The 22,771-nt window shown below is 44.4% G+C and overlaps 1 protein-coding gene across 2 annotated transcripts in view; it reads left to right on the top strand.

Annotated features, from left to right (window-relative positions):
• ALDH1A3 (aldehyde dehydrogenase 1 family member A3) overlaps positions 1-20,434 on the top strand; it is a 30,456-nt gene extending 10,022 nt beyond the window's left edge. Inside the window, exons 3-13 of one of the 2 annotated variants that reach the window (XM_035131879.2) lie at positions 2,209-2,349; positions 4,049-4,178; positions 5,114-5,175; positions 8,264-8,392; positions 8,664-8,777; positions 11,954-12,056; positions 13,315-13,499; positions 15,113-15,277; positions 17,468-17,625; positions 18,063-18,137; positions 18,614-20,434. In XM_035131879.2, coding sequence (XP_034987770.1) covers positions 2,209-2,349; positions 4,049-4,178; positions 5,114-5,175; positions 8,264-8,392; positions 8,664-8,777; positions 11,954-12,056; positions 13,315-13,499; positions 15,113-15,277; positions 17,468-17,625; positions 18,063-18,137; positions 18,614-18,686 — 1,335 coding nt within the window. In that variant the 3' untranslated portion in view covers positions 18,687-20,434. The remainder of the gene's footprint in view (positions 1-2,208; positions 2,350-4,048; positions 4,179-5,113; positions 5,176-8,263; positions 8,393-8,663; positions 8,778-11,953; positions 12,057-13,314; positions 13,500-15,112; positions 15,278-17,467; positions 17,626-18,062; positions 18,138-18,613) is intronic. The other variant, XM_035131880.2, reaches the window with a different exon arrangement.
• Positions 20,435-22,771: the final 2,337 nt, after the last annotated feature.

Genomic DNA, 22,771 nt, shown 5'->3' with positions numbered 1-22,771 from the left:
GCTTGTTTTCTGCTGCCCAGAGGGGAAGACCAAGACCAATGGATTCAAATTGCAAGAAATGAAATTTCGAGAAAACATTAGGAAGAACTTTCTGGGAGTAAGAGTTGTTTGACAGTGGAATTGACTACCTGGGAAGGTGGTGAACTCTCAATTGTTGGAGGTTTTTAAGCAGAGTTTGGATGGTCATCTGTCAGTGTTTCTTTAGCTTTGACTCCTGCATTGCAGGGGGTGGACTAGATGACTCTTGAGGTCCCTTCCAACTCTACAATTATATAATGGTGCAATAAGTGACATTCAGGAAATACTCTTTGCCCACTGTCTTTTTATTAGGGATCTGTACAGCATCTTTGAGGGACACGGGTGGCGCTGTGGGTTAAACCACAGAGCCTAGGGCTTGCCGATCAGAAGGTCGGTGGTTCGAATCCCCGTGACAGGGTGAGCTCCCGTTGCTCGGTCCCTGCTCCTGCCAACCTAGCAGTTCAAAAACACCTCAAAGTGCGAGTGGATAAATAGGTACTGCTCGGCGGGAAGGTAAACGGCATTTCCATGTGCTGCTCTGCTTTGCCAGAAGCGACTTAGTCATGCTGGCCACTTGACCTGGAAGCTGTACACCGGCGCCCTCGGCCAATAAAGCGAGATTAGCGCCGCAACCCCAGAGTCGGTCACAACTGGACCTAATGGTCAGGGGTCCCTTGACCTTTACCTTTACAGCATCTTTGGGAGATACACCCCTGAAAATATTACACTGTTTTGCTTGCTGATTGTCTTATAGCGTTTTATTGAGCTCTGTTGTATATTATATATTTACAAAAATATTTGTATACCACTGTGTCCTGAAAAATCAAAGCAGTTTTCAGCAATAAAAAACATAAAAGCATACAATAAAAACAACAAAAAGGTAAAAGCAGACATCAATTAACCTTTATGGAAGGACGCATTCCTGCATAGACCAGGTGGAATAGAAAAGTTTTTCAGCAGGCATTTAACAGTATCCATTCACGAACCCCACACTTTAGCTGCATGTTTATGCCTCTGTATTGCAACATCCATGAAACATAACACTGATTAAGCACTGGGTGGGTTATGACTGGAATGTCTGCCCTACCCAGAGAGTTTTCTTGTCTGTGCGGTTTTTTGCTTTGGGCCTCCTTCGTAGTCTTGTAACTGAGAGTTGACGTGGGCCTGACCTTTTCCGTTGAGGAACTTAAACAGAGTGTCTCCATTTCCGTAAATAATGACACTGCAGTATCTTGGACCGCACGGAGGTATTCAAATCATCTTCTGGGAGCTATGAAGGTCAAACTTTTCAACCAAATGTAGTCACATGCCAGAGCAGGGATTGTTCACCTGCTGTGATTCTGCAAATGATGCTTTGGGAGTTGGAAGTGTATTTTGCTGGACAACCCAATCAATACCTTCATATGTTCACTGTTTCGAGTGGGTGGAAATATACTTCAGCTACCACTGAGGGAAGAAAAAAGAATCTTCCACTTCCTCACCTGGAACATGATTTGGAAGAAACTTTCAGATAAATTTTCCTTTTTGAGGGTTTCCCCACAAACTGCAGGAGGATTTCAGCGTTGCCAATGATATTTGACAACTCTTTCCAAATTTCTCTGCCCACGAATAGAGTGAAGGACTTTGAACATAGCCAACTAAAATATATCTTTCAATATTGTTGATGGTGAAGAAGCCTTCAGTGGGCTTGCCCTGCCCCACTTCTGGTTCTCTCTGGGCCCATTGCTTTCTTTATCAGCTAGTATGAGCTAAACATCTAGTTTCGTGCAGAATTGAGTGAACTAAAAATTGTGCACCTAGAGAATTTTCTTCTCTCTCTCTCTCTCTTAAAAGAATATTTGGCAAAATCCCTCTGCTGAATTTCACCACTCACAAATAGGGTAGACATTTCCATTTGATTGGCCTGTATTTGGAAACTCCAGAATAGGTTTGCCTGGTGCACCCCTATCTTCTAGGCCAGGAGTGGCTAAACCGCAACCTCTGGGCTATATTGCCCCTGAGTGATTTTAAATTGCCTTCAAAGCTCCCCCCCCCATTTGACTAGTTAAATTCACATCAGCTTCAGTCACTACAGCTGTGCTGGCTGTGGTTAATGGGAATTGTTGTCCAAAACATATGGAGGGCGTTGGGCTATGGAGGCATCTAACAGTGTGTTTCTTTTTGTTTTGTGTTTGGTCTTTTGTGTGGTAGCCTGATGTTGATAAAGCAGTAGAGGCAGCAAAAGCAGCCTTCCAAAGAGGATCTTTGTGGAGACAAATGGATGCTGTGAGCCGAGGAAGGCTCCTGAGCAAGCTGGCTGACCTCATTGAGAGAGACAGAGTGGTGTTGGCGGTAAGTGATGTCTGAAGTGTGTCTGTCTGGAGAGATTAAGTCAGAAACTGTTAAGAGCCTACTTACTCTGCAATGCATAAGCCATTGGTTCTACAATAGCAAGGGTAGCCAACATGTGCCCCCCAGATTTGTTGAACCTCAGCCTTCCTCATTCCTAGCCAGTAATCAGAGGTGATGGGACATGCCTTCAAGCAACTTCTGGAAGGTTCCAGGTTGGCTACCAAGTTCTTGACTCTATTTCAAAGGGTAGGCAGCTTATGAGATTACAACTTTTTAGCTAGCTAACTTCCTTCATTTAGACCAGATAGTAAAAAAATCTAGGTTTCAGGAGAGAGTAGAATTAGCGAGGGGGAGTGGTGGAAACCTCTGTCCTTTTCAGCCTGAAGAAACCTACCTATTAATGTATATACAAACTCAGAGTTGTAGAATAATGCTTCTCCATCATTGGAGACACATATACCTGAACAGGGATGGGGAACCTCTTGTTGTTGTAACGCCCATCCACCATGACCATTGGCCACGGGGGCTGTGACTGATGGGAATTGGAGTGCCACAGGTTCCCCATCCCTGTACTAAATGATGCTTTATTGAGAACCTCTAAAATATCACTTACCTGAAAACAGCATCAGTGTGTGACCTTTTTATGGCCTGAGGCAAAAGAGTAAATGATCCCCTCCCCACTCTCCCCAACTAAAGGTTTATAGTAACCCACACTAGCTATGTTATTTTGATACAAGACAGAAAATACCACAAATGTGTCTCTCTGGGAGAGAGAAAATTACAACAATAATAAATTCAATAACTAGCTCACTGGAAGGACAGATCGTGAAGCTGAGGCTCCAATACTTTGGCCACCTCATGAGATGAGAAGACTCCCTGGAAAAGACCCTGATGTTGGGAAAGATTGAGGGCACTAGGAGAAGGGGACGGCAGAGGACGAGATGGTTGGACAGTGTTCTCGAAGCTACGAACATGAGTTTGACCAAACTGCGGGAGGCAGTGGAAGACAGGAGTGCCTGGCGTGCTATGGTCCATAGGGTCACGAAGAGTCGCACACGACTAAACGACTAAACAACAACAAACCAATAGCTGCACATTCATGGCACCCAAAGTGAGCTGCTTCACTCTAATGTTAGGGCCTACCCTGCAACTTTGGTCACCTACTGCTTCCACTGAAGGAGGGGGGAAGAGAGATCTTCATGGGGATTAGACAATAGTAGCATGTAAAGAAATGTAAGAAGTTCAGTTCACATTGAAAGGAGAACTATTTAATTCACACTTTCCAAAACAATGTGTGAAATGAAACACAGCCATCTTTCAAAATTTGCAGTTCTCTGAATTTTGCAATGCAGTTTTCCAGCCAAGTAATGTGTACAACAAGGCAAATATTAGATTAAAGTGTACATGAAATTGCGCATCTTACTGAAAATAGTATACAAAAATGCATTATATTGGGGAAATTGCTTTGCATATTAGGGAAATTGCTTACAAATGACCATGTGTATATTTTAGGCGAAATTTACACTAAAATACTAGTGAATTTCCAGAGGACTTGAGGGGAAAATGCAAACTGATGTGGAAATGTAGATTGAATTTAAGACTGGAAGAATGATAAACCAAAATGGACAGGTTCACCCATCCCCAGTAATATGCCCCCATAGCAAATAGGGTGGGGGATTGACATTTTGTTTCATTCCAGACCTTGGAAACAATGGACACAGGGAAACCATTTCTGCAAGCATTTTTCATTGACCTTGAAGGCTGCATAAAGACACTTAGATACTATGCTGGCTGGGCCGATAAAATTCAGGGGAAGACTATACCTGTGGGTAAGTTGGAGCTTGTGTCTTATACATGTAACTTCATAGGTCTGGCAAACAGAAGTAACCTGTAGTGAGGTTAGCCATGGCTAGCATATGGCTTTGGTTTGCAGGAACAGTTCTCAGATTCCTTCCTCTTTGCCCTGGTTCACAGGAAACCATAATTTACCTATAAACCAGGATTAGAAATCCACTTCAGACAGGCTGCCTGAAGCCTACTGCTGACTGCCAAACCATAGTTTGGCCATGTTGCTGGGCTTTCAGCTGCAATCTTTCTTTCATATGCTTAGGAGAGAGGTATAAACAAGGGGCTATTTCACACATAATATGAAGCTACTGTTTAAGAAGCCATTGTTTGTTCAAGCAGACATAGTGATTATAGACTATAAAAAGAACCCTTGCCTTGTTTATCAAAAATTAGTTTTTTAACTACTCTTGCCTCCTGATTTTGTATTCTGGTCTGGGATGGAGTGGTTAAGGAAGCAAACCATGCTTAAGGAAGGGTGCTTGGTTTACACATAACACCAAGCCATAGTTAAAACAAACCAAGGTTCATAAGCAATACTTCATCTTGATGTCTGTTGGCAGTAAAACCATAGTGAAGCCTCTGGACCAGATTTACATATAACAGTAAGCCATGGTTCTATAAACCATAGCTAAGTAACTCATGGTTTAGCATGATGTGTGAACTGGGTTTAGTAATCCAGCCACCTTTATTTTGGTGGGAAAGCAGCTGTAGGGTCCCAATCTGGTTGGGAGTACTGTACTGGTTTTATGGGTGCTGTGGGTAGTAAACAGCAATTCCAGGGACAAAAAAGCCAAGGAGGTGTGATTTTTAGCATTGAAAAATGCTTTCCCCAGCTGGATTGGATCTTTGATCACATAGGATCATTCACATCACAATCATCAAAGGTAGATGACTTGCACTCTCAAAATTTTTGCAGATGAAAACTTTGTCTGCTTCACCCGACATGAGCCTGTGGGGGTTTGTGGTGCCATTACACCGGTGAGTAAAATGTCATATTTTGCATTTCTGGGGAAGTATTCTGTACTGCCAACATCTTGATTTTTGCCTGTTCAAGTGAATAATATTAATGTATCCTTCGGTTTCTGAGGTTTCAAGCCAATCCAGCCAACACTCTTCCAAGTGGCTGTGAAGGATGGATAAATAAATAAAATCCTCATCTCCACTCACAATGTCAAATGTGGCTGCTTGAGAAGTAACCTGGTTTCCTTTAAACTTTGAAACAAGTTGTGTTATTCATTCTGGATCATAACCTCCCCCCCCCCCAGAGGGTTAAGATACAGATGCCTTGCTTTTCCCAGTCTTGAAAGAGATTACAATATTGACCATGGCCTGCTAGGTAACTGCCAGTATATGGCCTGTTAACTGAGCTTTGTGAAGATCCTATCTGTATTTCCTTTGTTCACAATTTTGGTTGTGTCCAGTTCCACTTCCCTTCTATTGGAATATAGGAATCTGCATTATGCAGAGTCAAGCCATGGACCCATCTAGCTCAGTTTTGTCTATACTGACTGGTAGTGACTTTCTAGGGTTTCAGAAGGCCTATGTGGACATGCTGGTGGAACCTTCTGCCTGTAGAGTAGATGCTCTCCTCCTGAACCTGCAGCCCGCCCTTAGTAGTGGGAGAAGCTACTGCGTTCAGAGCTGCAGGAGACGTAAAGAGTCCAGTACTAGGAGCAGATTAGCTGCCTTTTCTCATTAGGGAAAACTCCCATCTAATTGCACCGCAGCTGAGACTTTGGAGTGGCTGGGGCTATACTCTGTCGCTTGCTTAGCATAATGGTTAATCCAGCGTATCATTGCCCATTCTGTTGATTACGCTGCTGGGGAAGATCACCACCAACAATTAACTCTACTTAAATCTACAACAGGTATTTTCATTGGCAGAAGATGCTTGTAACTAGGCTGAGAATGTTTACACAGCTGTTGGAATAAAATACCACTCTGGGATATTTCCTTACCACTGTTGGGAGGTGGCCAGTATAGTGTTAGACTAGACTAGGGTTGACATCTGATGTCTCCAGGAAAACAAATGCATAATTTTGCTGGGTAGACTGGAGACTCTACTGAGATTGAACTTACTTTTTGCCTCCCTTTGGCCAGATGAAAGGATTAGAAGTAGCTACTAGTGATTGTGGAGAGATTTGATTCAGTTCACATTCACAGCTGAATCAATTGAATTCACACTTTCTGGAACAATATGCAGCCTGAAACACAGCTTTTCCTTCACAATTTGCACTTATCTGAATTCTGCATAAGAGGTGGTTATTGGTGAAAATAATTTGCAAAAATGCACAATATTAGGGACAGCTACTTGCAAAGCTATGTACGTTAGTCAAAACTGCATATAAAAATGCATTAGATGCACTCAAATGCTGATCGGATTTTCATGGTGCGTTTTTTTAAATAAACTAATAAATAAATTGCAAATTGCTACAAAATGTGGAGAACTGAAGATTGGAAAAACGAGAAATGGGGAGAACTGAAATTAACAGATCCTTCCATCCATAGGAGCTACTAGCACTCCAGCTAGTCTAGAAGAGTAGATTCAAACCAAGCAGGCCACGAATAGAATAGAATAGGTTATTTCCCAGCCCTACCTAAGAACCTTTAAACCAAGGCTATAAACCTGTGGTCCTCCCAGTGTTGCTGGACTACAACTCCTGAGTAGGGCATCACAGGTTTTCCAGCCCTTCTTTAAACAGAGGTGTTAGGGATTGTCTGAATTGTTTATGCATGCATGTGTTCGGCTAAGGGAATCAAGACCTCTGGATTTTTTTTTAACATCACATGCAAGGGGAAGCCAAAATGGTGCTGTCCAGATGTTAATGGGGTATATAACTTTATCATTTGTGACCACTAGCTGTGCTGTCTGGGGCTGATGATATTCAAACATCTGGTGGTAGACGAACAGCATCATGTTGTCTACCCCAAATGCCTGGGGATTTGTATCCACATCTCTTTTGTATAAACCTCTCCTCAGCAAAAACAAATGCCCATAAATTTCTCCAGCTTTAGTTGTGCTCCTTGGAGATCTTAGTTTGTACTGATGCCAACATGACTGGAGGAAAACACACCACCTGCATTCTGTTGGATTTTGGAGCAGTCCTTTTTCCATGTGGTCCTTTCACATAGTTGATCTATCTTTCCACCTATAGTTCCCTTCCTCCGTAGATTCCCTCTGGTCTTACAGAGCTGGGAAGATCTGCCTCACTTGCCCTAGAATAGGATTTTAAGAGCAGCTGTTCTGTGGTCTTATTTTCTTCAATGGACGCATTGTAAGGTTACCAGACGTCCCAGTTTCCCAGGGACAGTCTCCGGATTTACAAATCAGTCCCCATACAAAATGAATTGAAGTTGAAAAGTGTCCCCAGATTCATTGAAAAAAAATCTGGTAACCTTAAGTCGTATTGATACTTGGGTATGATCTGCCAGTGTTGCTGGTACAGTTCTGCTTTTCTGTGTATATGCTGAAGAAGAAGAGGAGGAGTTTGTATTTGATATCCCGCTTTATCACTACCTGAAGGAGTCTCAAAGCGGCTAACATTCTCCTTTCCCTTCCTCCCCCACAACAAATACTCTGTGAGGTGAGTGAGGCTGAGAGACTTCAGAGAAGTGTGACTAGCCCAAGGTCACCCAGCAGCTGCATGTGGAGGAGTGGGGAAGCGAGACCGGTTCACCAGATTACGAGTCTACCACTCTTAACCACAACACCACACTGGCTGAGACAAGTAGCACTACAGTGACACCTGGGGACAGGATAAAGTATTACAACATCAACAGAAGAGGCAACTACGTGTTCTGTCTAGAGAAGAATTACGGTTTTAATATAAAAGGGAGGGCATAAGTACTTGACAAAGTATATAACAATATGTACATGTGGTACAAACTCAGCTTCAGTGTGCAGAAATTGCCAATGCTACTCAGGGGTGTTGTTGGTTTTTTGGAGGAAGAGGCTGTAATGATACAATTGTGAAGCCGCCTTCTGAATTCCTAGAACAAGAGTCAAAGTATTGAAATTGTAGCAATGACATCCTCATAAGGTGAATGTCACAATCTTTTCTTTCAGTGGAACTTCCCATTGCTCATGCTGATTTGGAAGATCGCACCTGCTCTGTGTTGTGGAAATACCTTAGTTGTTAAACCTGCTGAGCAAACCCCCCTCACTTCACTATACATTGGCTCTTTAGTCAAGGAGGTGAGTAATGTAGAAGCCAGGCAGATGGGCTTGTGCGACTTTACACACTCAATGGGGGGGGGAGACCCTGCCCTGTAATGCCAAAGGAATGGAGGTTTGATGACTGGCAAGGAGTGGATGCTTCGTGCTTAAATCATACACTCCAACGGCACCCACTCACCCTAACAAAGGGCACAAATTCTCCTTTGCATGCCGCCCCACTCCCTTGAAATGAAAGCCATGCCCTAATTTTTCTTATTCTGACTCTGGAATAAAACATCTTTTTTTCCAGGCAGGATTTCCTCCAGGTGTGGTTAACATTGTGCCGGGATATGGTCCCACAGCTGGAGCTGCTATTTCTACGCATCCTAACATTGACAAAGTAGCTTTTACTGGGTCAACAGAGGTAGGTGGTTTTAAACATTTGTGTTTGCCTCTCTTCTTACCCACCTGCCACTCTACAACCCCCAGTTAGTAACCCCTAAAAAGCATAGAAATTAGCCTACATAGGATGCTTCCTGTCCCTTGAGCCACAACACTGGCTCTCACCAGTATGTTTTGGAAGTAATTTCTTAAAATGGGTACACACTATACTTTTAAAGTACATTCAAAGCATGTTATTTCCCTCAAATAATTCTGGCCACTGTAGTTTACCCTTCACGGTTACAATTTTCAGCAACCCTTAACAAGCTACAGTGCCCAGAATTCTTTGAGAGGAAGTATATGCTTTAAAAGTATAGTGTGAGAGCAGCTATATATTTTTTGTTGGGTGGTGTGGCTTGCAAATAGGCAGGCTTTGCATTGCTGGATAGGAATAGTTCTTGATGTAGCAACTTCGTATTCTCAACAACGCAGTCTCAAGAAAAAGGTTGAGTTCTGCATACTCTGTTCGCCACTTGCCAGAGAGCATCTCCTTAAATGTTCCCTAAGAACATAGGAAGAGTCCTGCTGGGTCAAGCCAAAGGCCCATCTAGTCCCCATGTCTTTCTAATAGCTAGATGCCAATGGGAAGCCCACAAACAGGGCCTGAATGCAACAGCAGTCTGCCCACCTGCGATTCCTGGCAGCTGGTACATTCCCTCCAACAGCGGAGGCATAACCCAGCTATTTCATATCCATGAACTTATCTTATCTAACCCTCTTTTAAAGCCATCACCACCTCTTGTGGGTGGGAGTTCCCAACTTTAACTATGTGCTTTGTGAAGACGTATTTTGTCTGTCTTGAATCTTCCAACATTCACTTGCTGGTCCCAAGTTCTAGCCTCGTCAGCAAAGAAACAACTTCTCTCTGCTCATTTCTCCATACCATGCACAATTCTCTAGCATGCCACCCCCCCCCCCCAAAAATGTGTTTTACTCTAGCATGGTTTGTTTATACACTCACGTCACCCATGGAGCCCCCGAGTTATGACATATATTTGCAAACTGCACCTTGCTTATATTCAGTCTAAACAGAGCAATTTGTGATTTCATCAGATGCCACTTTAACAGAAACCTTGATTTGCCCCATGCATTCAATGTTTGTGGTTCAGAGCTTAATATCCTCCCTGGCGCACTGCCAGCGGCATCTGCGGTGGCATTCTCTGCATGCTTGATATGACCTTGCATAATTACGATAAATTGCTGTTGGCACCGAAGGTCTCTCAAATGTCTAAGAGCCGGACAACTGAAGACCTTGGCATGTCACACCACCTACTGGTTGAGCTTGGCATGTCTCTTCCTGGTTCCTGCAATGGTTTGTGGACTATTCCATAGGGAAACATAGCAAGCTGCCTTAGAATCATAGAATCGCAGAGTTGGAAGGGACCCTGAGGATCATCTAGTCCAGGCATCCCCAAACTGCGGCCCTCCAGATGTTTTGGCCTACAACTCCCATGATCCCTAGCTAACAGGACCAGTGGTCAGGGATGATGGGAATTGTAGTCCAAAACATCTGGAAGGCCGAAGTTTGGGGATGCCTGATCTAGTCTAAGGTTGACATATTTCAAAAAGTGAAAATCCAGACAAAAATGTTTGTGTGTGTATGTTTGCCAAGGTTGTTCAGCTTTTTATTCTGGCCAAAGTTGTTGAGCTTTTTATTGCAAAACAAAAAACAAAAAAACCCACCACCCTGTTTCTAAGCTATTTTTAAAGGAAATTTGCATACACAAAAATCATCACTTCTGATATGGGCTGCCATTTTAAGCAGTTTTCAAAGATTCCACCAGGACACCATTTTTGGCAGACAAATCCCAGCTATGTCTGCGAAATTCCGGGTGTATGGCAGCCCTAAACTAGTCCAGTTGTCCTAAATGGGGATCGAACCTGCAACCGTAATGTTATCAGCTTGTGCTATCCTTTAAATGGAGTCAGACCCGTCAGTCCATCTAGCTTAGTACCTTCCACGCTGACTGGCAGTGGCTTTCCAGGATTTCAAGCAGGTTTCCGGTTTGCCGCGGCCATCGGACTGAAGCGCGAGACGACCCTCTGGGGAGTCTGTAACATTGTGGGGGCTTTTCCAGGGGTCTCGCGAAGGCTACGCGAACCCTGATACCTCAGGGGGGTTGCCCTGGGGGAGGTGTACCCAGCAGTGCCCTAGATGCTCTCCTGGATTCGGGATTTTGTTTGTAAATCCAAGAGCAGGATTGGAGCTGTGGGCAGGAAGGGGAGGTATCGCAACCCGGCTTTCCAGAGTTCTGTCCCAGCTTTAACTGGAGGTGCTGGAGATTGAATGTGGGACGTTCTGCATGCAAGGCAGATGCTCTACGAAAGCACAACATTGTAAAAAGGTGTGCAGAGAAGAAGAGATTGGGGCACAGAGCTAGTGTGGGGTGCTGGCAAGGTTTCTTGTTGTGAGATGGACCCGCATTTCTGAACCTTCACCAGACAATGAACGCAGCCAAGAAAAATCTCTGGGTCTTGTGCTACCGCGTATCTCCGAAAATAAGCCATACCCCGAAAATACACCATACCCCGAAAATAAGCCATAGTGATAGGCAATTTAACCTTGTAGGTTAAACTGTACCATACTTAATTTTAAAAAGAGACATCCCCTGAAAATAAGCCACCATGTGTGTGTTTTTAGGAAAAATAAATATAAGACTGTGTCTTATTTCTGGAGAAACACGGTACTTTTACCCACAACTGAGTAACTTGAGACCTGTTCCTTTGCAGGTCTGCTTGAAAGATATCTCTACAGGGTTTGCATCCTAGAAAATATTCTTAAGCTTACTTCCTTGGAAGGAAGTCCCATAGAATTTTATGGTGCTTCCTTCCAGTAGCCATGGGTAAGATGGCTTTGTAAGGGTGGTTCCAAAGGAGAACATAGTTTCTGTATTTAATAATAATAATAGTAATAATAGTAATAATAATATTTGTATACCATAGATCTCAGGTGGTTAATAACAGAAAATCACAATATAAAAAACACAAAATACATAATAAAAACAACCCAATATCCCTCCCTTCCACAACATATTTTAAGAGGGCATCAGATGTCAATCAGCCAAAGGCCTGGTTATTTTAAACTCCTTCTGCTCCATTTCCACATGTGAGAAAAGGGTGATTTGCCTGTATTTCATGGCTGCTTTCTTCCCGGTGCAGGTTGGAAAGCTGATCAAAGAAGCCGCTTCGAAAAGTAACCTCAAGAGGGTGACGTTGGAGCTCGGTGGGAAAAATCCCTGTATTGTCTGTGCGGATGCTGACTGTGAGTGTGGCTGCTGCCAATAGTGCTGATATTGAAAGGATCAAGCAGAAAGTCTGTACTGTCTTTGGAGAAGGCCTTGGAAGTGTGGGGGGGGTAGGGGAGGCCAAATGAGACACTGTAAGCCAGTGGTATAACATGGGTTGCCAGTGCCCGGGGCCATGCAGAGGGGGGTAGGAGGGAGGGAAACAGATGGAGTACGCATGCACATTCAACTGCAGGAGATTGCAGCCACAGAGAAGAGTCATTCTGTTGTCTGGAGAGGTCACTTCTTAGTTTGCATGGAGAAGCTGTTTTCAGTGGAGCCCAGGGATGGAAACACACAGCTGAATTGAGGCAGCACTGGGTTTTGAAATGTTGCACCTCCTAACAATTTTGCGCCCCGGGCAACCGCCATGCTATGTCACTGGTGTAAGCAGTAATGTAGAGGCAAATTCAGAAGTGCAGGGTTCCTTCGTGATAGTCATAGCCACACCTTTCAAGGGTTATACAAACTAAGATAATTCAATAATCTTATAACTATATAATAAAAAATTAGGGATGCATTGCAACAATCAATACAGGTCTCTGTGTTGCCCTTCATCTAGATCAGGCATCCCCAAACTTCAGCCCTCTAGATGTTTTGGACTACAATTCCCATCATTCCTGACCACTGGTCCTGTTAGCTAGGGATCATGGGAGTTGTAGGCCAAAACACCTGGAGGGCCGCAGTTTGGGGATGCCTGATCTAGATCTATTTTTTGTGCACGTACATGGACAAATGATTTGGAGTGTTCTGGTATCTTATTTTGGCATGACTCCAGTAGTGTTTTCCTTGAAGTTCCATTGTGTGAAACAGAACTTGCACACCGTTCTCCTGAAACTGAAGCACCTTATATGTTCCTAGATGCTTTGCTTGGGAGCATGCAGAACGAACAACTCCTTGGTGTTCTTCCTGTGTGCCTTCTCCAGAGTGACCCTAGGAGCCTGTCCTCAGTAGCTTATTTCCTTTCACTCTAACTGTAATCAGCAAAGAGTGAGAAGACTTCTTCTCAGTGGCTCAAAAGCTCAAAACTGTGCTGCTTGGATACCTCTAGGACACTGGAGACAGGGACCTTACTGCAGAAACAGTAATGGGTCTTTGACCCACTGCAACCCTGGACCACTGGATGTCCAACAGAGGTCACCATGTTGGCTGTAGGTGATGCAGAGACCAGTGAAATGGCCTGGCTTGCTTATAACAGCCTGCTTTTTCTCTTTGCATTCTCTTCTGGCTTTCCAGTGGACTTGGCAGTGGACTGTGCCCACCAAGGTGTCTTTTTCAACCAAGGGCAGTGCTGCACAGCTGCCTCTCGAGTCTTTGTGGAAGAGCAGGTGTACCCAGAATTTGTTAAGCGCAGCGTGGAGTATGCAAAGAAGAGGCTCGTGGGGGACCCATTTGATGCCAAAACTGAACAAGGACCCCAGGTAAACTATTTTTTTTTTATTTAAAAAATGCCCATCTTTTGCTGCCTCCTTTCCTGAGGTGGAACAGCAAATGGCAACTCCACTTCCCAATTGAACTGGACTGGTCCTGGCTTTTATGGGTTGTGTCAGGGGTGTTGCTGGCTACCCTCGAGCAACGACACTCCAAACCATCTTGTCTTTAAGACTGTTATTGTGGATATTATTTACAGTTCAAGAGCTTCATGAAAACATGTCTACTCAGTATCATCAGATTCTCGCAATGGCGCTTTTCGGCTCCTCCCCCAGCAGAGTAGTTTGGGGACCCCAAATCTCTGCCCCCTGCATTTGTGAGCCGCTGATTGCCTCAGTTCCGGGGTGAATTTGAAAGGACGCCCCTCTGATGTTTCCCTGCTAGAAACCTCTGCTGGCTCCCCTTCCCTTGCTGGTATCACAGGCTGTAGGCCAGGCATCCCCAAACTTCGGCCCTCCAGATGTTTTGGACTACAATTCCCATCATCCCTGACCACTGGTCCTGTTAGCTAGGGATCATGGGAGTTGTAGGCCAAAACATCTGGAGGGCCACAGTTTGGGGATGCCTGCTGTAGGCAGTGCTCCTGGATGCTGCCTGAGCCCTGCACCCCTCTGCTCATTTCCTCCTTCCTGTCTCCTGCCCCTCCGCTGTTGTCAGAGCCGTTCGAAGAACTGGAGTTGATGAGGGGTGGCTGTTCCCTGTAAGCCCACCCCCTTACAGGTTGTATCCAAAGTAGCACTAAGTGAAAGGTAAAGGGACCCCTGACAGTTAAGCCCAGTCGCGAACGACTCTGGGGTTGTGGTGCTCATCTCGCTTTACAGGCCGAGGGAGCTGCCGTTTGTCCACTCCACAGACAGTTTTTCTGGGTCATGTGGCCAGCATGACTAAGCTGCTTCTGGCGCAACAGAACACTGACACCAGAGCAGCACACGGAAACGCCATTTACCTTCCCTCCGGAGTGGTACCTATTAATCTACTTGCACTCTTGGCGTGCTTTCAAACTGCTAGGTTGGCAGGAGCTGGGACCGAGCAACGGGAGTTCACCCCATTGCGGGGATTCGAACTGCCGACCTTTTGATCGGCAAGCCCAAGGCTCAGTGGCGGTATACCGTACTTGTTCCACAGGTGGGATGTTTTGCACCAGTGGAATGCTGATGTGCAAGAGCAGGTTTCCGGTGATGTTGTCGTGCCATAGTCTGTGTTGCACAGCACATTTTTGTCAACCCAACTGTTGTGTTGTATTCTTCTGTTGTTGACTAAAGTTGCCCATGGTTTCCAGGTACTGGTATTCGGAAACATTGCTGCTTCCAACTGTGGAAGGAAAACATAGCCGTCATGCTAGTAGCTGTCAATAGCCCTCTCCTCCACGAATTTGTCTAATCCTCTTTCGAAGCATACCAAAGTGTGTTGATCTGGAGAAAACTTCACTAACATACTGATGGGTTTTCATAAGGATTTTGTTAATAATTGCAAATGGATGCAGAACTGTGAAGTGGATTTAAGATTAGAAAAAAATAGAAACTGAGAGAACAACAAAAATGACAAATTCGTTAATCTCTACCCACAACAACTGTGCTGCTTTCCTTTCCCCCCTTTCTGACAGATTGACCAAAAACAGTTCGATAAAATCTTGGAGCTGATAGAAAGTGGCAAGAAAGAAGGAGCGAAACTGGAGTGTGGTGGTTTAGCCATGGGAGACCGAGGCCTGTTCATAAAGCCAACCGTATTTTCAGAGGTCACAGACAACATGCGCATTGCTAAGGAGGAGGTACAGACATTTTTATTTTAAGACTGGACTGTCATGCTATAAATTTGGGGAGTTCGTCTAGATGTCACCTTTGGGTTCCCCTCTGAGCCTGTGATTTTATAATTCTAGGGTTGAATTTCTGCACATGTAAAGAGACAATTTTTTTATTTTTGCTAAAGTGGTCGGCCAGACACCTTCAGATTAATTACTCTAGCCAAGAATCTTCAGCTAGTATTTTCTGTGGAACACTTTGGCCTAAGCCCGTTAAATACTGCCCTTGTTAAGTTAAACTTGGGCCAAAGTCTTCGATAGAAACTATTATAGCTGAAGATTCTAGAAAGAATTCTGGACTGAAGGGAAGTGCAGTTTGCTGAGAATTGTTGGGAAACCGCATTTATCATGGCAGCTACAATTTCAAGAGTTCCCTTGAAAGATGGACGGACTGTTGAATTGTTGTGTGAATTGTAGACCCCAGAAGAAGCCAAAGGCTTCTTTGGGAGAAGCCATGACTGCTTAAAGTGGCAGGATACTGCTTCAAATGTCTAATGCCCCCTCAAGATGGGGGGTGGGTGGGCTGGACATGGGGGTGGGGTTGTAGAGGCCTCAGTCCAATAGAGTTGACATACCTGTTAAGTAGCGTAGATGAAAAAACGTTCTGACAGTAAGAACTGTTCAACAGTGGAACAGTCTCCCTTAGGAGGTTGTGGACTTTCCTTTCTTGGAGATTTTTAAGCATCTGTCATGGATGCTTTAGCTGAGATTCCTGCATTGCAGGGGGTTGGACTGGATCAGGCATCTCCAAACTGCAGCCCTCCAGATGTTTTGGTCTACAACTCCCATGATCCCTAGCTAACAGGACCAGTGGTCAGGGTTGATGGGAATTGTAGTCCAAAACATCTGGAGGGCCGAAGTTTGGGGATGCCTGGACTAGATGACCCTTGGTGTGCTTTCCAACTCTGATTCTATGAAATAGAAGGTTCATTTTCCAGCTTATTTTACTTTATCCTCTTAGGATTTGTATGATATCTAAATGATCGACAATTGATTACAATCAATATGATTGATTAGAATGGGTAAAGTATTAAATGTAACTGTGTGTATTACTGTAGTACACTCAGGGCCGTCTCTAGGCCCGGGCCAGGTGGCGCAAGGCACCTGGGCGCCTGGCCACCAGAGGCGTGGAAGGGGCGCCGAATGGCTGGTATCTGGGAGCAGCTGCTGCCGGCGCCCCCCCCCCCCCCACGGTGGCAGTAATGCGCAGCCCTTGAGCTTCCTCTCTTCTCCTCCTTGTGAAGCAGAATCAGCGAGACTTCTGCCTAGAGTGGCACCACGCGCCTGCTGCCACTCTAGGCAGGAGTCTCGCTGATTCCACTTGAAGAGGAGGAGAGGAGAGGAAGCTCAAGGGCCGTGCGCCCTCGCTGGGTCACTCCAGGTGCCGATGCGGTGGCCGGGGCTGCTGCTCCTCCTGCTGGCTGTGCTGTGGGGCGGGGAAGCACTCCCGGCTCAGGGGGTCCTGAGGTCGCTGCCATCCTCTGCCTCCACAGCACCCAGTGGCCACGACGCCACGCCCACCCTGGGCAGCAGCAGCAGCAGTGGTTCCCCCAGTGGCGAGGCGGCACGGAGCAGCAATGCCTGGAGGGCGCCTCTGCCATGCCGTGCCAGGCAAAATGCTGCTCAGTAAAGGTCGGTAACTCTGGGAAACGGGGGGGGGCATCGGAGGGACCTTTGCACCACGGCGCCGGATGGGCTTGAGACGGCCCTGAGTGCACTGCATTAAGCATGTTTGTGTATTGCTATTAAGACCATTACATAAAAATATGAAAAAGGAAAGAGTTTTGGGAGGGGAGGAACCAAATTGCGGGTGTTCTTAGTCTGGCCCAAAGAAGGGGCTTTCCTGTTGTCCCATTTCTCCCACTGCTGCTGCCAGATTTGTGACATCTGCTGTTACTTTGGCTTCTGTTTCGCCTTATTTGTATCACTTCTCATTTTGAGTTCTGTAATATCAAATAAATGAGCCTCCGTAAGAAGGAATGGGGATGTGGCGACCTGTCAGAGTTACGGCTGTTGTTAAAATCTCAGCATTTCACATACTCCGTATCCCAAAAGGCACTAATGTCAAAGTAATCAGCAACTTTTATTTCAAAGGCAGGTGATGGATTCAACTAAACTCATTTATCAGTCGACGGCCCTGATTCTATAATGTGTTTGCAGATTTTCGGACCTGTGCAGTCCATAATGAAGTTCAAAAACATAGAAGAGGTGATAGAAAGAGCCAACAGCACGGAATATGGGCTTACAGCTGCTGTGTTTACAAAGAATTTGGATAGAGCCCTAACGTTGGCATCGGCACTGCAGTCTGGGACAGTCTGGTGAGATTTTTTTAAAACAAAAATTGCTTAATATTTAAGGTGGGCAAATCACTGCGCTGACCTTTATGCCACCTTGCCCCTCTTCCTCTTACTTATAGGCAGTGACCTCTATGTTGCTATGGCCAGATAGTGTTGTGGGTTACTCATAGCTCAGTTGGTTAGAGCATGGTCCTGATAATACCAAGGTTGCAAGTTCAATCCCCGTATGGGAAAATGGCATATTCCTGCATTACAGGGGGTTGGACTAGATTATCCTCAAGGACCCTTCCAACTCTATAATTCTCTGAAATGTCTTGCAGGCTTGGTTTGCCACCCCTGCCTCACAGGGGTCTGCACTCACTGAGCTGATGTATAAAGCGCTTGGAGAATCTGAAATGTAATGTATGTTGCTAAGATCTTTGCTTCTTAACGGGGCTGGCTTTCCCCCCCTCCAATAGGATCAACTGCTACAATTCCCTTTTTGCACAAGCTCCCTTTGGCGGCTTTAAAATGTCAGGAAACGGGAGAGAATTGTAAGTAGTTTTGTTTCTTTCTTTCTTTTAAGGGGACTTTTCATGTATTCATTTCTGAAGCCAGCTTGTGGGAAGCCTTAACTGTTGAAGAGGTATCCTAATGCTTTAAATGTTTAGCATGGTGCATGTGTCAGGTGGAAACACATATACTGAGACTTCAAAGATCTCCCTCTCTCTCTGTTATGTATTAAGTTAACTGCAGTACTCCTTCTGGCCACCGTGGCTGCAGTTCTTACCCTGCCCACTGTGGCTGCAGTTCTCACTCAGGTCCACAACATGCAAATGAAGGATTGAGAGTGCTGTACACGGATTGGGTAGCTAGGGGAAGTTTGTTACTGTTGCAAGTTACTGAGTACTATATAAGCCAGTTGGCTAAGCTACTGTTCAGCCTGGACTCAGAATTAAAATAAAGAGCTGGTTGTTTTGAGAGCTGTGTCTTCATCCTTCTTACCCACTATTCTACACTCTTCTTGCAGGGGTGAATATGCTCTGACTGAATACACAGAGGTGAAAACGGTCACCATTAAACTGTCGCAGAAGACTCACTGAGTGAGGAACAACGCCAGGAGACCTAAAACTCTGACACTCTGAATGTTAATGTATAGTGGGGGGAGAGGTTGTTTAAATCTCGCAGGGGGGAGGAAAATAGCTAAACTCTTTAAAAAGCAAACCATCTATAACATGTTCGGGTTTTTTTTAAAATTCCAACCATTTTGTTTAAACATTTGTAACTCAGGCCAAAACGGAGGCTCTTAAAAACTGCATGCTGAACAGTAACAAAATACAGTGGTACCTCGGGCTAAGAACTTAATTCGTTCTGGAGGTCCGTTCTTAACCTGAAACTGTTCTTAACCTGAGGTACTACTTTAGTTAATGGGGCCTCCTGCTGCTGCCACGCCACCGGAGCACGATTTCTGTTCTCATCCTGAAGCAAAGTTCTTAACTCGAGGTACTATTTCTGGGTTAGCGGAGTCTGTAACCTGAAGCGTCTGTAACCCAAGGTACCACTGTAATGAATATTGATACGCATGAGCCATGTTCTGCAGCCAGCCCTGCTCTACTGGCACCACTTGTGCTTCAGTAGCAACTAGAGATGCAACAAAAGGCCTTGCAGTTGAAAGCAACCCCTTCAAATCACACACGGCACTTTGTCCAAATTCTGCATCTTTATGTGCTCGGGGGCGGCTGTGGTTGTGTGCATGGGATCTGTATGTTAATTGATTCACCAGCATGGCTTCTCCTAGGACCCTCTCTTCTGATTTTTTTAAAATATTATTATTATTGTAAGAAAAGGGATATAGGGCACACAAGACACACATACACGCCCAAGCAGCTTACAGTGATTTTGCTTACGAGAGTGCAACTTTATGCAGTTGGCGGGAAAACAAACAAATGGAGAGCCCCGAAAAGTGCTTTATAAGCCTCTCTGCCCTTGCTTCCCGGGCTCTGGGAAGGTTGTGTGTGAGAGCTCTGGGATGTTCCGAACAGGGATGGTTCCACCAGGGACCAGGTCAGGGGGTTTCCTGACATTATGCAATCATGTGGGGACTTCCAGAACTGAACCCTCACGTAATCTGCAAATTACCTATGCACCCTGTTCCCTAGCACAGCACCTACAGAGTCACAGATCCCTCATGTTTAATACTGCATATAAACCAGTGGGGCATGAAAGTTTTTAGAACAAAGTGCTGAGGGCAAGGAATAAAAAGATTGGGCTGCCCCCACAGTGTCTCTGCCCCAGGAACCAGTGGCCTTGGACCCCACACTGTATATTTCCCTCGTCACTTGTGGGAAAAGTCAGCTCAGAATTTCCTCTTTAGGAGATGGGGCTGTGTTTTTTTTTTTTTTAAAAAAAATCTGGGTCCTTTGGCAGGCTATTTGAAAAGAGAGTTTGGGGATAAAATAGCCCAGGCTTCAGCTGGAGTTTCAGCCTACGTAACAAGTCCATAATTTCTGACCATTTTGACGGATCACGTGCCTAAAGTGTGCATAAAATTAGAGGCCTTATTTGGATGTTTTACAAAGCTTCGGTAGTCAGGTCATTAAAAAACAACAACAACCCTCTCCTTCCCCGCTGCTAACCCTGTGCACTGTATTGTGTGTGTGGAGCAAATGAGTGCAGATTCTGAGTTTCCCAGCTCCTCAATGTTGGGATAACTGCTGCATTACAAGCAAACGAAGGGTGCTGCCCTTGTCCACAGTTCTAATTTTTGCAAGGGGTTGTACAAGAGAATATTTATACCACTGGATCCAGGCATGGCTGATCTTCTAGGTGAAATGGAGCATTGCCCCCCCCCCCCAAAAAAACTGCAAACAGACTCTACCTGCTTGTCATCTTACTGACAAGCAGCCCAAGGGGGAGAGATGTAAAACTGGCTATCAACTTCCTTCTCCTCGGTCTCAATGTGGAACTTTGCAAGGGTGAGGATGTTGAGAAAATTAGACTCACTTGGCTGTGGCTCCCCCTACTGTTGGGTTCCTCGTCTTCTGCCCTAATGGGCACCAACCACTACTGATTGGATCAAGTAAAACTGGTGTGGAATCTTTGGCTTGCAGACCACCTCCTTTGACTCGTGAGATCCTTTTGGCCAAACCACGCCCACTTGCACTGCATCAGAGGGGGTACATGACATCAGGTGTGGGTAGATAAAGATTTGGCTCTGGTGTTTGGTAATCGCAGAGTGCTCAGCTGGTTGTCGGGGGGCTGTGGGGCATCCCAAGACCCTGATAATCAGCTGGTAGTAAAAGGAAAAAGAGGCAAACAGTAAAACAAGGCTACATAGGGAGAATTTTGATTCAGTTTTTCATTTAAAGATGAAGGTCCTAATTTGCACTTTCTGGAACCATACAAGAGCTGAAAAAGGCCTCCTTTGAAATTTGCCAGTTCTCCAAGTTTTGTGATGCAGTTCTCAAGCAAAGTAATGTTTACAAAAATGCATCTGTTTGTGAAAATAGAGTATGAAAATATATTATGTTAAGGGGGGTTGCTTGCAAAAAATGTGTGCGTTAGTCAAAACTGCAAAATGTATTTTATTTTGGAGAAAGTTGCATTAAAATGCTAATGAATTTTAGTGAGGATTAAGGTGAAAATAACCCACCACAAATTACTGCAGAAAAGTGGAGAACTGAACTGGAAATTTGGAAAATGGGAAACGGAACCGTCAATCCCTCACTTCAGCAATTAGTTGACCTGTCTGCTTATTCTGAGTTTAAATCACTACAATCATCATGCCATTTGAGATTCTATTTCCTAGTGGCTGAGTATATATATATATATATATATATATATATTCATTCCAGATCAAGCTTTTTGTCTTGTAACTACTTACCGGTACTGTAACAGGGTTTTAAAAAGAAATTGTATACACTGAATTTTTCTACATTGGATTATTAAAAGCATCACTAGGCACTAATTGTAAAGTACAATCCAGTAGAGCCTTTATATTCTTTCATTGCATGTTAGAGCTTTTTTGTATGAAATATTACTTCTTAAAATGTTTATATAAATATATATATTTATAAATTAGAATGCAATTAATCTAATGTATTTTTAATTGCCATTTGTACATGGAAATGCCTTTTTTAAAATAAAAAGAGGGGTTCTCTCTCTTGTAATATTAGCTCTATAATTAATTAAAATGTTATAATTTTGTGATATGGCTCAGAGTTATCTGTTTGAGAGATGATTTCCATAATGCTGAAACAGTTGAGCAAAATTTAGATTCTGGTGCCAGGTAAGGATGCCTGAAGAATTTTATCTTTTCAAACCGATCTGCACCTCATAAAAACATAAACTTAAAACTTGCTCACACCCAAAAGGGAAAACCAAACGGTGCTTTATGACACTTAGCAGAAAATGCAAAAAGTATGGTTTGGGGATGACATGTAAAACCTTATTTTGAGGCATTTCAATTGAAGCAGCTCTTAAAGCTGGTCTGAAATTCATTGAGATACCTCTGGAGCAGCAGTTAAAAACTGGGAAACCTGTTATATTGGGGTTCAGGATGTGATACTATGGAAAGCACGGCTGGCATGTATTTTAGGTTCTGCTACACCAGGCATCCCCAAACTGCAGCCCTCCAGATGTTTTTGCCTACAACTCCCAAGATCCCTAGCTAACAGGACCAGTGGTCGAGGAAGATGGGAATTGTAGTCCAAAACATCTGGAGGGCCAAAGTTTGGGGATGCCTGTGCTGCACAGACAGGAATAGGCAATATAAAACAATGGGCAAGAGCACAAATAGCCAGGGTATGGGGACATCCTCCCAAGAGGGTGCCCAATTACTGAGGAAAATTTAAAGAAACAAAATGTTTCAACTAACTTGTTCCAAATATGACAAATTTGTTTGCTTGCTCATTCATAAAGAAAAAGGGCTTTGATCCCAAATGACGTTGGAAGCTTTAGGGATTATATCTAAAATGCAGATTAAAGGCAAAGCTTCTCTACTTTGTAGATCCCACTTGGAGCTACAAATGGGCAACAGACAGCAGTTGACCTCTCCAGACAACGGAACTCTAGTATTGTAGAGTGGGAAGGGACCACGAGGGTCATCTAGTCCAACCCCCTGCAATGCAGGAATCTTTTCCCCAATGTGGGGCTCAAACTCATGACCCAGATATTATTCACAGGGCTG

The sequence above is a fragment of the Zootoca vivipara genome, chromosome 14 (assembly GCF_963506605.1).
Source record: "Zootoca vivipara chromosome 14, rZooViv1.1, whole genome shotgun sequence".
NCBI classification, from domain to species: Eukaryota; Metazoa; Chordata; class Lepidosauria; order Squamata; family Lacertidae; genus Zootoca; species Zootoca vivipara.
Note: the sequence above shows the minus strand (reverse complement) of the source record. Positions and strands in the feature narration are given on the sequence as shown.